Source organism: Sus scrofa, chromosome 8 (genome assembly GCF_000003025.6).
Source record: "Sus scrofa isolate TJ Tabasco breed Duroc chromosome 8, Sscrofa11.1, whole genome shotgun sequence".
Lineage (NCBI taxonomy): Eukaryota > Metazoa > Chordata > Mammalia > Artiodactyla > Suidae > Sus > Sus scrofa.
The window spans coordinates 11,362,549-11,377,917 of NC_010450.4; the positions used below are offsets into that span (position 1 = coordinate 11,362,549).

At 45.9% G+C, this 15,369-nt stretch overlaps 1 protein-coding gene across 3 annotated transcripts in view; it reads right to left on the reverse strand.

The window, feature by feature from the left end:
• Positions 2,875-15,369, reverse strand: part of TAPT1 (transmembrane anterior posterior transformation 1) — a 50,277-nt gene continuing 37,782 nt past the window's right edge. For all 3 annotated transcript variants that reach the window (XM_005666539.3, XM_021101030.1, XM_021101031.1), the window contains exons 8-14: positions 15,276-15,356; positions 12,850-12,959; positions 10,895-10,954; positions 10,170-10,238; positions 9,435-9,511; positions 7,858-8,018; positions 2,875-5,116 (exon numbers count right to left, since the gene is read on the reverse strand). In XM_005666539.3, coding sequence (XP_005666596.1) covers positions 4,899-5,116; positions 7,858-8,018; positions 9,435-9,511; positions 10,170-10,238; positions 10,895-10,954; positions 12,850-12,959; positions 15,276-15,356 — 776 coding nt within the window. In that variant the 3' untranslated portion in view covers positions 2,875-4,898. The remainder of the gene's footprint in view (positions 5,117-7,857; positions 8,019-9,434; positions 9,512-10,169; positions 10,239-10,894; positions 10,955-12,849; positions 12,960-15,275; positions 15,357-15,369) is intronic.

Below are 15,369 nucleotides of genomic sequence, written 5' to 3' on the forward strand. Positions count from 1 at the left end.
GCTGGCCTCAGTTTCCACGTCTGTAAAATGGGAACTCTGCAGGCATACTGTGCAGATTAGATGAGGTATGAATTCAGTGGGTCTTGTGTGATGGTTTGCAGGGGGTGTCTGTTTTAAAAATCATTTTGTTTTTTCTTTCTTTCTTCTTTCTTTTTTTGGCTGTGCCTGCAGCACGCTGAAAAGTTCCTGGACCAAGGATCAATCTCTCGCCATAGCAGCGACCCCAAGAGGCTGCACTGACAATGCTGGATCCTTAATCTGCTGTGGCACCAAAGGGGAACTCTGAAAAACCATTATTGCTCCTATTACTACTACGGCTCTGGTGTTAAGCCCAAGCTAGATGACGTTGGGATACAGGAGAAGAGCAGCTGGCCTGGGACAGGGTTAGATGCCTGTTAGAGTCTCTTCAAGGCTAAAATTCCATCTTCCTAGGATCTCCATCTTTTTTTTTTTTTCTTTTTTCTTTTTTAGGGCGCACCCGTGGCATATGGTAGTTCCCGGGCTAGGGGCTGAATCAGAGCTGTAGTCGCTGGCCTACGCCAGACACAGCAACACCAGATCCTTAACCCACTGATGGAGGCCAGGGATCGAACCTACATCCTCATGGATACTAGTGGGGTTCTTTAACCACTGAGCCATGAAGGGAACTCCGTCGTTTTAAATGTGCTATGTTTGAAGGAGAAATGGACGGTGCATTTACATCCATTGTATTTGCCAGGAAAAGTCATATTCTTTCCTGCTGTGTTTTCTAATTAAAGAGGAGTAGCATCTGGGACCACCTGGCTTTTGGTTATCCCATCAACAGCTTCTTCCCGTTCTCAGCCCGACCCTGACAGTGGGGGGCCGGCCAGCGCAGTTTCCTGCTCCTCAGCGTGGGCTCTTGGCGCTTCCTCCCATTTCCCTTACTCGAATGTGGTTTCCATCCTGGGCCAGCGGCCGGATGCCGGCCTGCCTGGGGGAGTCCTTTCGGAAGGACAACAGATGGGGAGGCAGCTCATCACAACCACCATCCAGTGAGAAACAGAAAATCAGCCAGAGATCGATGTGCCTGCTCTGCGGTGTCAGCGTTGAAGAAACAAAAGGATCAAGTCTAGACTGAATTCTCTCTTCCGTGTCTGTGTGGCCACTGGAGGTTTAAAGTGGCCTGCAGAGGTGCTGCTGCTTTGCCCTCCCGAGGTGCAGGGGGAGCCTGATGGGCCGGCGGGGCTCCTGGCCCTGCCCCAGCCTGACTCAGACCTTCCCCAGCCAGGCTGACTCCGTGAAAGCAGCCCCCTCGCTGGTGTCCGGATTCCATGCCCGCTGTCCTGCAACCCATTCTTCACACAGCAGGAAAAAGCAGTATCCTAACTCTTTGCCTGGCCCTGAGACCAGGAGTGTCTTAATTCCTTTTAGTCCCTGGGTTTGGATGAGCCATGTACCCCGCCCGCAGCCCGCAACCCACCTCTTGCTGCATTTGAAGCTGCAACCTGCCCCACTGCACGTCCCCCAGCCCTGCTGACTTCTTTCTGCTGGTAGAATACACTCTGCTCACTCTCACCTCAGCAGCTTTGAACGTGCCGGTCTCTGCCTGACCCAAGTTCCTTCTAGCTCAGGTCACAGCTCACGTGTCACCTTTTAGAGGGCTTCCCTGACCATCAGTTTCAAGAAAGCATCAGGTCCCTCTCGCATTAGCTTGTTTTCTCTATGGCACCTGTAACCCTCCAGCACTACTCAGCTCTTCCCAACGTGATGATCTGGTTTCTCGGCTGGAATCTAAGCTGCCCAGTGAAAGGCCCTGCTTGCCTGGTGATTAAAACTTTGAAGTGTCATGTGCTACCTTGACCAGGGCTCTGTGACTTCTGTGTGATCCTCTGAAAGGCTCTACTGCTGATGGGGGCAGAGCCTCGAAGGTGCAGTAGGTGGAGCACCGAGGCTGGAGGAAGCTCTGAAAGCCCCTGGTTCTAACCCTGCTCCATCTCATCTAGTCTCCCCCCCGGCCCCCCCCACCCGCTTGAGCAAGCAACATCTGTCAAATGTCACTTTAATAAAATGTAGGCATATGTGAAACACCCTTGGCCCTCAATTCTATTTCAGTCTCTTCAGTATTTACTTTGGGAAGAGCAGCTGGAGTTGTCTTTGACCCCCTAATTCCGAGGTCTGGATCCTACTCAGGGATGGCCCTAGGTCGGGGATTCTGACGTGAACACACACCAGTCACCTGGAGGGCTGTGACAACAGTCTGTCAGGCCCCACTCCCGGTTTCCAATTCAGCAGAGATGGGCAGGGGCCAAGGCTCTGGATTTCTAAGATGTCCTCAGGTGATGGGATGCTGCTTAGCACCAGCCTTTGAGGACCACTAATCTGGGCTAGGAGGCATCCCGCACTGATGGCCAGCACAGCGAGGTCCGTACAGAACCCTATCACTGGCAAACCGAGTTTTAGGTAATCATTGTTTTCTTTTTACGGTTGCACGTGCAGCATATGGAAGTTCCTGAGTTAGGGACCGAATGGTCCTGATGTAGCTGCTGGCCTACATCACAGCCATGGCAACACCAGATCCAAGCTGCGTCTGCAACCTACAGCCCAGCTTGTGCAACACCAGATCCTTAACCCACCGAGTGAGGCCAGGGTTGAACCCTCATCCTCACGGATGCTATGTCATGTTCTCAACCTGCTGAGCCACGAGAGGAACTCCTAGATGCATTACCTTTTTTTTCCCTTTGGCTGAACCCTTGGCATGTGGAAGTTCCGGGGCTGGGATCGAATCCCACCGGTAGTAGTGACCACACCACCACAGTCCTGTCTCTTGGTATTGGAAATAAACTCTTATTATGAAGTGGGAAATTCACTCCACCAAATATAGCAGTAAACACTATTAAAATAAATTCAGTGATCTTTTTAAAAAAGATTATAAAATTGAATTTATTGAGTTTCACACAAGATGCACTTAAAAAATTAGTACTGAATGCCACTTTAACAGAAGAAATGAACATCATTCCAAACTCCCAATGCATTCTGCAAAAAAAAAAAAAAAAAAAAAAAAAAAGAGAGAGAGATCTTCCAAAAATGACAGCACAATAACAGAGCAATTCAAGCTGAACTGAAAGATAGACCCAAATCATATTCTTGCTCGGATCAGGGCTATGTTTGGCAAAGTTTTCCCCAAACGATTCCCATTCATTGTGGACACTGTTCCTTAAAGTGGTAAAGATGGAAAAAAGAATGATTCTAAATGGGGCTTCATTGAAACACACACAAAACAATTTAGGTCTTTCTTTTTTAACTTAAACTACTTCCTGGTTTCACAAAGGCATTTTGTACAATTTCCTCTTTCCCCCTATGTGAACATGACACTTCCGATTTCTTTAGCTTTAATGCAAAACATTAAAATTCACTTTTGTTTTCAGGAGAACAGGCCAAAGCATTATGCTCGCTATACATTTCACCCGGGATATAGACAAATCACCCAAAATGTACCTTCGGCATATCACATGCTGGAAATTATCAGCACTAGAGCTGAACTTGACAATGAAAACAACAACGGAAGTAAGAGTCAACAGTAACATCTGGACATTTTGAAATGAGAGGCTGTAAAATTTGTATAAAAATGCAGAAAGGTTTCTCAAGATAAAACGTGGTGGAGAATCACCTGTCCTGTGGTGCAGGCTACAAACCAGAAATTCAGCAGAAATGGAATCCTGATCTCAAACAAAACCAAAAGCACCTTTTGGCTGCTATTCCCAACATCCATACACGAACACCTGCCCACACCCTGACAGTCACCCACACGCTCCCAAGGCCCGTTTCCTTTCCCCGGAGGCACCCCCCCCACCCCCCCACCAGCCACACGCCCCACACAGACCCCCTTCCACACAACAGAGACACCCGCCCCAGGCGCCGGCAGGCAGACAGACAGACAGACAGACAGAGATTAGTGCATTCTGTAAGCCCAAGCAAGACGATGCCCCAGCCACTTGGAACATTGACTTAAGACTGTTACTTGGAAAACCCAGTTCAAGTCGACACTTCTGAATTTTGTGCGTTGACATTTCTTTAAGCCCGTTCAACACCAAATCCTTTTAACGGTAGCAATTTGTGAAGCCACTAGTTTTAAAGTGAAACCAGTTAACGAAAAGATAACACTGCTCTGCTTTTTCAGTATAAAAAGTGCTTTTCTGTACGGGGATTTCTATCTTACCCACTGCAATTAAACAACACACAGCTCATGTTTTGCCGTAAAGAGTGAACTGAAAAATATGAAACGTTTTCTCAGTGACGCATAACCTTCATTAATTAATATTTTTTAAATAAACTGGCTTAGGTTTTTTTTTTCCTATAAAATGCTACTGTTCATCATGTCTTTTTTAAGGTAGCCTTTTATTCTGATTAATTCAGATACATCTTCAAAGATTATTCTGGTGGTAAGAACATTTATTTTGACTTAATTGTTTTTTTTAATGCTTTGGCAGATGAAGTGGCGTTTGAAAACTGTGGGAACAGAATGAGGCTGGAAAGGGAGCGTCGTGGTAAGAGCTTCACAGTTTCCCAGGTGGATCCTTATGCTTAAGAGGACTCACGGCAGAATCCCACGTTCTGGAAGCAGACTGACAAAGCCCAGTGATGGTGGTGGTGCTCCCGGCGCGCCCACAGCGACTCTGCGGCGTGGCCAGTGGGAGGAACTCTTCCGAATCCATCAGGTTTTCCCGAGAGTCAAGACTGGAGGTCCCGGCTGGTGGACTCACAGGACCTGACCTTCAGCCAGACCACATCGCTAGCAGAAGGACACTAAAATTTGCTTTCCATTAATAATTTAAGTCTTTAAATAAATATTTAAGTGCCATTTTCAGCGTCTGTCCGCCCTGGTAGCGTAGCACCTGCCGCCCGGGACTCTGCGTCTTTGGCACACGGAGCCATAGAACTCAGTCAATTCGGTTTCCACAAATTGTGAACCTGTCTATTTCTAACAAATCTTTCTTTGAGGATCTGTGTTTTAACTCAGAGTTTTCCTGTGTTACGTCCTTCTCATCACCATCTGGAGTTGTCAGAAACTGATCAGAGGTGCTTGTCACAAGCAGAGGTAAGACGTTTTCCTTTTGATGACTTGGCTGGCTGGTGACGGAAGCAGACAGGCTTTCTTCTGTGGAAAAACAGATTCATTTCATTAGAAAAGGATTTGCCCCCCACAACTCAGAATGAATACAAGCGTACCGATTTAGTGGTACTGAAAAGTGCCATTATCCATGCTTTTGGATAAAGCAAATGATAGCCAAATAGCCTGCTGTATAAGCACCACGGCTGATAATGAAACTCAGAGGCTACACCATTTCTGTTTGCCCATCTAAAATTTTAGGAGAGTTCCCATTGTAGCTCAGTGGGTTAAGAACCTGAGTAGCATCCAAGAGGATGCGGGCTCAATCCCTGGCCTCGCTCAGTGGGTTAAGGAATTCGGCATTGCCACAAGCTGCCCTGTAGGCTGCAGATGCAGTTGGGATCCGGTGTTGCTGTGGCTGTGGTGTAGGCCTGCAGGTGCAGCTCCAATCTGACTCCTAGCCTAGGAACTTTCATATGCCACAGGTGCAGACCTAAAAAATTTAAAAAAAGAACTTTTATATTGAAGTTATTAATTGGATCAGGTCACGCAAATAACACCGCTCTCTGACTACTGAAAGATCAGAACTCCTACATCCTGATCCCCCTCTTACACGGCCAAGCCCTAAGAGGACTGCCGCCAGCCCTGAAAAATGAACAGACTCCTCAACTCAGGACAGCGGGGCCAAGGAGACGAGACTCCATTCCCCCTCTACGTGTAGGCGCATTAGCTAGACCTGGTCCGTGTTTCACCTCCAGGAAACCCAAACCGGAGGCAAAAACCAACCAACCAACCCCCAAGCCTTCATTCTGGGCCTGGCCTGAGGAACAGCTGTCTGGGGGCCTGATGCATCACGCTCTGACTCATGCACTGAGTCCGAAGAAGAGCAGCTTCACTGAGGCAAACGTGACACACCCCAAACCCCAAAACCATACCTGCGAAAGCCACCGCCGTGATGGCGACAATGACCACGTTCACCTTGGGGTCACCTCACCCCCTGCCCTCCCTGCCGCTGTCCTGGCTTCTTCCAGAACATGCCATCCTCCCCGCTGCCCTGCCAGCCAGCCTCTCTTTTCTCCCTCAGTTTGGGCCTGAGCTGCCTGACTTGTAGTACCTTCCCGAATGGTCTCTGGCCTGTGGTTTCCTGATCCCCAAACATCCACTGAGACCACAGACACGCGCCCGAAACGCACTTCTTACTGCAGGGCTCTGGATCCAGGGACCTTGAACTGCAGTACATGCTTACGGGCTGTATCCCCGCTTCAGACGGGGCTTTGTGAAAACAAGACTGAGGGTGATTGGTTTGTTACTGCTGAAGGAGCCTCACCTAACAGGACACATACAGACCCACTGTGAACGACCCAGCAGCTGAAACAAATGCGACCCCATGTTACAGACGGTACTTATGTGCTCTTCATAATTAAAAACGTACTTCCAGTGATTATCTAAGGTCTGTACTATACTTTAGCAACCTCTAAAGGACGCACGATGGGCATAGTCCTCTCTCCAGACTGGCCTCCGGCCCAGCTCCCGTCTCATCTCCTGCCCCTTCCAGAGCAAACCCTACGCCTGGAATATTCACCCACTAGTTCTCTTCCTTTTTGGCCTCCAGGATGTAGCTCAGGCTGGTCCCTTTCCTAAGGGCCTCTACCCATCTCCACGGGTGCCCACGTCTTCTCAGCCTCAAGATTTAGTTCAGGCATCACCGCCTCGAGGAATGGACCGTCTCCTGCCCCCTCCACGCCCGTCCATAACTCACTCATCTTTCTGGATTAACCCCATCGGTCTATGAGGCCCTGGAAGTATGATTTCTCTCTTTACCTTTGTATCGCCAGCATCTCATTTATTACCTGACACAGACATCGCAAAATAAAACATTTAAACTAAAAGTCATAGGAATAAATGCTCATGTGAATAAGGAATTGCCACCTAACGACAAAAATTAACCCCCCTCTGCCCCCGGCAAATCTTCCAGGGCAGAAACGCTGGAATCGTCCCTGGCTCCTCTTTCTCCCACTGCACAACGCCGTGTGCCAACGCTCTGCTTTTCTCCATCTGCCAGAGCCCGTCAGCAGCCCTCTCACACACGGACCTGGGCTCTGGTACCCAGAGCCCTCCGTCAGCGGCCCTGCTCACGCACGGACCAGGGCTCTGAGCCAGGCAGCCTCCCCGCTGGCCTCTGCCTCACGCTCACCCTTTAGAGTCTTTTTTCCACAAAGACTGAAAATAATTCTTTTGAAATGCTGGGTTGCATCACTCTTCTGCTCCAAGCCGGGCAATGACCTCTTCCCTCACAGGAGCCCTTTCTGACCCCTCCTCCTGTCCCCCTCCCCTGGGATCAGGTCACTCCAGCCTCGCTGGCCGCCCCACATGCCAAGCACGTTCCTGCCTTGGGTCTCCGTACACAGGGCAGGCTCGGGAGGGCCCCCAACTCCTATCACACATCCCTCTCCTGACCCCACTCCAGCCTTCTCTACAGCACCTGTCGCCACCTGCCACACAGCACACCCCTCACTCGTCCTCCCAGCTCTGCCTCTTCCCCACGGCTGTATCCCCGCACCTGTCAGTGATGGAAACAACGAAAAAGCTCGGGGCACCGCATGAGTGGCATCTGTGTAAGAGATCTACAGTACAGACACTTAAAAAGTCAGCACCTAAGCCAAGTGAAATCACATCCTGAGGTGTTGCTAAGTGTTGGCTGAACAGTGATTTTTTTACTGTGTAGAGCTCAGACAATTAATTCTTTAGGTAACAATTCACAGAAGTAATAAAAAAAGAACCAAACTTACCTTGAGAGGATTTACTCTTACTCTGTGATTTACTGGACGGTTTGCCGGGAGCGCTGGCTGGGGGTGGGTTAAACAACTTTTCTTCCATTTTGGCTTCCTTCACATATTGGCATGATTTTCCCAACAGGACAATGCTGTTAAGAATTTTCAGGGATATCAACCTAAAACCGGAAAGAAACAACCAACCGCTGTCGGCAGCCACTTCGGTCAGGTGAACACCTGCCACTACCGCTGCTGCTGAGAAGGCCGGGGGTGGGGCTGGGGCAGGGGCATGGGAAAAAGGACGGCTGGTATGCAAAGCCTGGGTTTCCAGAGGCTTCTTCACCACAGGGAAATTTCCTGAAAACCTCTTAGTTCTCATTATATAAGAGGAAATTATACCTAGAAGTCTGCCTGGTACTAAACTGTTTAATGCTGTGGCATTTGGTATATTATCTTTCAGTCATTTTTGCTCTGAATGTCCATCTCTTTGTACTTTCTGCTGTCCAGAAATGGGGTGTCTTTAGAAGCAGGAGGGATTGGGGTTCAGGGCCGGAGCAGAGACTCTGGAGGCCAAGTGCTTGAGTTCTAATCCTGATTCTGCTGCTCAGACCTGTGTGGTCCTGGGTGTGTTATTTTATCACCATTGTTGGTGCCCATGACGATACACCACGAACATTCCCCGACTCCACTGGGTCCCCAATGGCCTGACAGTGCTTCCCTACATTGGTTATCACAGAGCAAAGCCCCCCAGAGCCCTTTGTTTCCAGTCATTTAGGTTATTTCTAATATTTTGCTTCTATTAAAATGTTTCTGGTTAAGGAAGTTCCCATCGTGGCTCAGGGGTGACGCGCCTGACAAGTGTCCACGAGGATGATGCGGGTTCAATCCCTGGCCGTGCTCCCTGGGTTAGGGGATCGGGCGTTGCTGTGAGCCATGGTGAAGGTCACAGACGTGGCTCGGATTCCACACTGCTGTGGCTGTGGGGTAGGCCGGAGGCTACAACTCCAATTCAACCCCTAGCCTGGGAACCTCTATGTGTCGCAGGTGCAGCCCTAAAAAGCAAAAAAAAATAAAAAAATAAAATAAGTCTTTTGGTTGTTCATTTATTACCATTTGTCTTTCTCAACCAGTTATGAGCTGCATAAGACCAATTAAGTTGCAAATAAAAGTTCAGCCAGTTAAAGGCAAAGAAAGGATACACTTCTGCATTACCTTGGGGCTTATGTGATATAGACCAGAGCACACTAAGTACTTAATGTAGTAAACAAAGTAGAGACAGATTGTTTTAAAACACAGAACAATGTCTGACTGCGATGGCGGATTTTATTAGAAAATATGGATGAAATTTAAGTCCTAAGCAAAAAGGGCTTTTGGTAAATAATTTCACTAAGAGATTAAAATAAAATCTAAAGTACCATTATTACCACTATTAAATAGCTTATTTAGTAGGAATCTGAGTCACAAATACATTTGGAGATACAAGCTATCATGTCCAGGACAGCTGGGATGGGACCAACACAATTTGGTTGCTCTTAACTTCCATTATATCTTGCATTTACACTTCACTATATAAGTGAAATCAAGAATAATCTTACCCAAAATAGAAGAGTATGACACAGGCATAAGACAGGATTCCTTGCACTTTAATTGAACTTGTTACAACTCTGATGAGCTAGCCAGAAAGAAACCAAAACAACAAAACACATCAACAAAAGATACAGCCACAGAGTCTTAGTTAATCTTTAAATAAAGAATTCTCCATGCTGATTTTAACACTTCAGGCACATACCTTTGGCCTTTGTCTAAATCTAAGAAAGCGGTTCTAGATTTGTTGGATCTTATCTGAATGGGGCTGCTTGTAAGCATATTTGGATTCTTTAGGCAAATCTAGGATGCCTGGGGCTAACGCCACGGTCCACGGGTGACTTTAAGTCAGACGCTATGCCTAGTTCACGAATGGCGTGTCATTTACTTGTACCTAACAGAAATGTAAACCAGCTGATCTTTAAAGTAGAAAATTGTTCTGTGAAACACAAATGAATTCATCTTGGTACGTGTTTGCCTACCAGGGCTAGAAGCGTTTAGCGGGCACTGCCCTCACTCCTGCTCTGTTCTTTGTCTCTCTCAGAACCCTCTATTGGATGGATCCAAATGCAAAAGGAAAATACTATTAATTTAAACAAAATTTCCCCCTAAGTTTCCCCCAAGTCATTTACCTTTAATTTTTATATCAAGTCTTTCTGAAACAAATGTAATGATAATCCACACATTAATATCCTGTAATAACAGTTAACTCACCATACAAAAGGAAAGGAAAGGTATGGACTTACTAAAACAGCTAGTGGGAGAGGAATAAACCCCATCCTCCGTGCCACGGAGTCACTGTAATCAGTATATGCCTAGACAGGGGGAGAAAAGGATTTATGGCATTTAAACAGCAATAAAGAGTACTACTCGCTCATCACCAGCCAATGTTCTAAAGAGGTGAGGCTAGCAGCAAGACCAGAGTCTAGCCCCTGTTAAGTAACTTAGCAAGAAAACTGATGTGGAAATCTAAGTGTTCACAGGAAGATTAAAATACAAAGTTGCATAACGGCTACAATGATGCCAAAATCTTTTCCTTTTTAATATTAAGTGTTAACATTAATTTCATTATTGTGAACATTTAGTGCAGAACATTTAGTGCAGAAAACAGAGATCAGCAGAAAAGGTTTTCTTTTTTTTTTTTTGCTTTTTAAGGCTGCACTCGCGGCATATGGAGGTTCCCAGGCTAGGGGTCGAATCAGAGCTACAGCTGCCGGCCTGTGCCACGTGGGATCTGAGCTGCGCCTGCGACCTACACCGCAGCTTACGGCCATGCCAGATCCTTAACCCACTGAGTGAGGTCAGGGATCAAACCCACATCCTCAAGGATCCTAGTCGGGTTCATTACCACTGAGCCACGACGGGAACTCTGGAAGTTTAAGTTTATGCAGCTTTCCCTTAATCAATATTCCTTGATGAATTAAACCACAGTTCAGTTAATTTTAGACTATGTCTTTGATAGAATGCTCACATTTTTCTGTCGACTGCTAACAAGGTCAAAAGCAAGGCTGGCTCTGTATTCACTGTAGACCTAAAGACAAGTAAGAATGAAACATTAAGTAATACAGTGCAAATACACAATGTGCTCAGATTTACTCTGTAGATGAAATGTTCAGTAACTAACCAGGAAGAAGGTGCTAATAACCAAGCAATATGACATCTGGGCAGTTTTTCTCTACTTGTTTTCCTACAATAAGGGTAAAACCCAGCCTCAATTCCCCAACTGGTTATGTACAGGCCTTTTGGGTTATTCAGTGATTATGATCCTGGGAGTTTAGAATTCTGGGAAGAGTGGCTAGTTAAGTAGTGTAATACATATAAAATAATTCTGAAATCTTAAATAAACAGTTAAAAATTATTACTACTGCATATCAAATGATAATAATGCCTTCTTGGAAAAATGGATGCTAGCATGATATAAAGTTGAGCTCAAGAATATAGGAGTTTTGGGAGTTCACATTGTGGCGCAGCAGAAATGAATCCGACTAGGAACCATGAGGTTTCAGGTTCGATCCCTGGCCTCGCTCAGGTAACAGACGTGGCTTGGATCTGGTGTTGCTGTGGCTGTGGTGTAGGCCGGCAGCTACAGCTCTGGTTAGACTCCTGGCCTGGGAACCTCCATATGCTGGGGGTGCAGCCCTTAAAAGACAAAAGACAAAAAAAAAAAAAAAAAAAGAATATAGTAGTTTTGAGGGCATCTATAAACGGTCATTTCTATCTAAAAACTAAACTAAGTATTTAATCAAGCCTATTAATTTTGACTTCAGTTGCTGAGAAAATGATTGCATGAAAGGAATTCCTGTATTGAGGAAACCAAGAGAATAAAGGGTGAAATTACTTTATCAGTGCTTTGCAAAAATATAAAATCGTATTTTATCCAAATATATTAAAACATTCCAAAACCCATAATCAAATCACACTGTAGCAGTTGCGACTAACATTTTAAATCTTTGCCTTTTGAAATAAAACAACAAACATCAGAGTAAGACAAAGCACAACCCAAATAAAATCTAGATAACTGGTGATTTACTAGTCATTTTGAGCCTGAGGCAGGAACAAGGAATGCACTAGAAAACTTGCCTATGTCTTGTTTATTTACAGTAAGCCTGGAGCCACAATTCTATTTCTGGAAATCCTACAGAATACCTGGTTATAATATCCAACAAATCCCTCAAAGTTCCAGCAAATACTGTCACCAGAAAAATATAAGGCTCTTGTCTTCTAGAACTTATCAGAAACCTATTCATATGCTACAGAAAAAAAATAATTTTTAAACATAAAATATTTAAAAATCTAGCCAGAGAGACACATTTTGATAGTCTAATGTTCTGAGTAGAAACAATGCAATTGTTTTTAAAGTAATTGATTACAATGATTTTGGGTCAGCAACACCCTGATCTCAACTACTAGCCCGTCATACCTCCATCCAAATGCATGGAACCAGAACTGCTTAATGCTGAAACAATGTACTTTCAGCGGTGTAATAATTTTTAGGAATTTAAAATTACAACTTTATTTTATTTATTTATTTTTTTTGGTCTTTTTGCCTTTTCTAGGGCCGCTCCCACGGCATATGGAGGTTCCCAGGCTAGGGGTCGAATCGGAGCTGTAGTCTCAGGCCACGCCAGAGCCACAGCAACTCGGGATCTGAGCCGTGTCTGCAACCTACACCACAGCTCACGGCAACGCCGGATCCTTAACCCACTGAGCAAGGCCAGAGATCCAACCCTCAACCTCATGGTTCCTAATCAGATTCGTTAACCACTGCGCCATGTTGGGAACTCCTACAATTTTAACTTTAAAGCCGTCGTACTCTTCCATTATCTTTACAAATGCAGCAAACTTAAACATATTACTCTACAACTTTTCATAATATTAAGCATAAAAGTCAACATCAAACATTAAATTGCTTTTTAAAATACATACATCTGCAGTAATGTCATTGAATTTTGTGATAAAGGCATGTTTTACAATATCCACAGCAATTTCTGATGCAATCACCATACAGACATCTGGAAACAATACCCAGAGATGATCTATAAAGTAGGGGGAAAAAAGAGACAATTAAATCTCTTAATATGAACAGAATCCATAATACCCATCACAGGCTACAAGAGAAATCATCAATCTCCACAGGGCAAAAACGGTAACACTGTCAACAAGTGATAACAGAGAGAGAACCAGCATTCAATGAATTATCACAAGAGCCACATTTCATCAAGTTAAAGGATACATCATTCAACAAGTTTTATTCGGGGCCTTCTCTGTGCCGAGCTCTGCTTGAGGGGGGACAGTGCCGAGCGGAGCCCCGACTTCCGCCCTGGCCCAGCAGGGGAACCACGGGTGGGATGACTAATGAACCAAGTTCCTCAGAAAAGCCTTCCGCTCTCTGCCTCAACATGATGGGAAAGTCAAGTCAAAGGGCTGAAGTCAAATGAACCATGTTTTTCCTCCTTGATCGCCATGACTTAAAGATACTGATGCATCTTTATTTCACTGTCAGAGAGATGTCACTTGTCAAACGTGCTCACCTTTACCAAATTTATGACAATGTCAATTCAGTACCAAGCGCCTGATAAAAAATGTGAACAGATAACCACCTGAGACCTTGAGGAAGAATCTAAGAGTGGGACAGAGCAAGAGAAAGGTTAGAAAGGTTGACAGGGACCTGTGGCAGTTCAGGAGGTGGGCAGCTGGAAGGTGGGGTGGAGAGAGCACAGCTGGGGCCACACCTGCCCACAGGGCAGAGGAGGTGTGGCAGGCAGGTGTAGCAGCTCTGATGCCATGATGAGGTCCAGCAATCAGGGAACCTCTCAACAATGAACTGTGCCACTAACTGGCTAGGCGACAAGGACCTAAGTTCCAGTGTCCTCATCTACAAAATAAAAGTATCTACCCTCTACCACGAGAGAATGAATGAGATAATGATGTACAGTGCAGAGCAATGGGCCCAGCATACAAAAACCTAGTACTATTTTTATGTATTCATTATCTTGGGAGCTTACGGCAAGCTTCCATTAGGGGTATTTTGGCTTAAAAGATTAAAGAAGAAAAAAAGAAAGAGTGAAAGAACGATGAATTTACCAACACAGAAGTGTTTCCCCTTATCATACTCTTTGCCCCAGCAGGGATAAAGAAAGCTGAAGATAATGTGTTGACAGTCAAGTACAAATGAGAGCACGACTTCAAACACGCGGTTGTCAGCTGGCTTAGAGGTCACTGTTGTCCTCTGGCACAACACCCCGGCTTCAGGACGGCCGAGCCCACGGGGCGCTGCTGGGACCAGCCGCACACGGCCCTTCCCCGCCTCTCAGGGACGTTCCATAGCTGACTGCATTCTAGACCAAGAATCCAGCTACGGACACTGGAGGCCCGCGTGTGGAGGAGGCGCTTCGCCGCCACAAGTCAAGCAGCCTTTGGATCTATTCAGCCTTTGATCTACTCAGATGAGAACTCAAGCCACTGTAGGACATGCCATTTGATTTTATGGGTTCTACAAGAAAAACACTTCTCTGGGAATACATTTCCAAGATCAAACATCTCATTCTACATCTGTTTCTGATTTTTCACACATACCTGAAAGCTACCGCTGAATCAAAATAAATTCATAAGAAGTTATTAAATGGCCATCACACGCACGGTACTGAAAAACATGAATGAGGCTGTGCAAAACTCAGACAAACTCTAAATTACCTGCTCGCTTCCCACCAAGCGCGCATCAGCACCAGCAGACCGTGTTATCATTACCGATTTCCTCTGTTGCTCCGTGAGCACCCCTCTCAGTCCTTCCCGCCTGTGCCACAGTGCCCAGCTCGCACTGTACCCTCAGTGCCTGTCTGCTAGCTCAGAATGAGGCAGACTCACAGAGCCTCAACACCTCCCCGTCAGCCTTGATCCAGAGGTGTGTACGCAACAAAGCTCACTGCTTGACACTTTGTCTTTCTTCAAAATGCTACCTCAGAGGCAGTGGATGAGTCAGAGACAGATGGTGGGGAAGAGCAAAGGTTCTGGTGGACCCCTAAAATGATGAAGCTCTATTTAGATACCACAGCACGCTACAGCTACATAAATCAGCAAAGCGGCTTGGAAGCTGCGGTGATCAGTCCCACTGGGTGTGCAGCTCTACAGAGATGCTGTATGGTTCATGGGAAACAACGGGGTCAAAGACCAGAGCTCGTGGTCTGGCTCCCACCACTCCCGAGACCACACCCAGTCCATCCTCCTGGAACCCAGAGTAGAGCAGCTCAAGGTTCTGAACTTTTCTGCAATGCTCCCTCTATCCCACGGAAGCGAAGGATTTTGGTTCAAGAGTAAAATTTGAAGGCACTGTATGTGTTAAAAGAGTTACTGACCTGGATTCCAAGAAAACTGCTCCATGTTTCTTAGACACACGATTAGCAAAAGCACATAATTTGTGAATCGTTCCTTAATATCTGAAAAAAATTA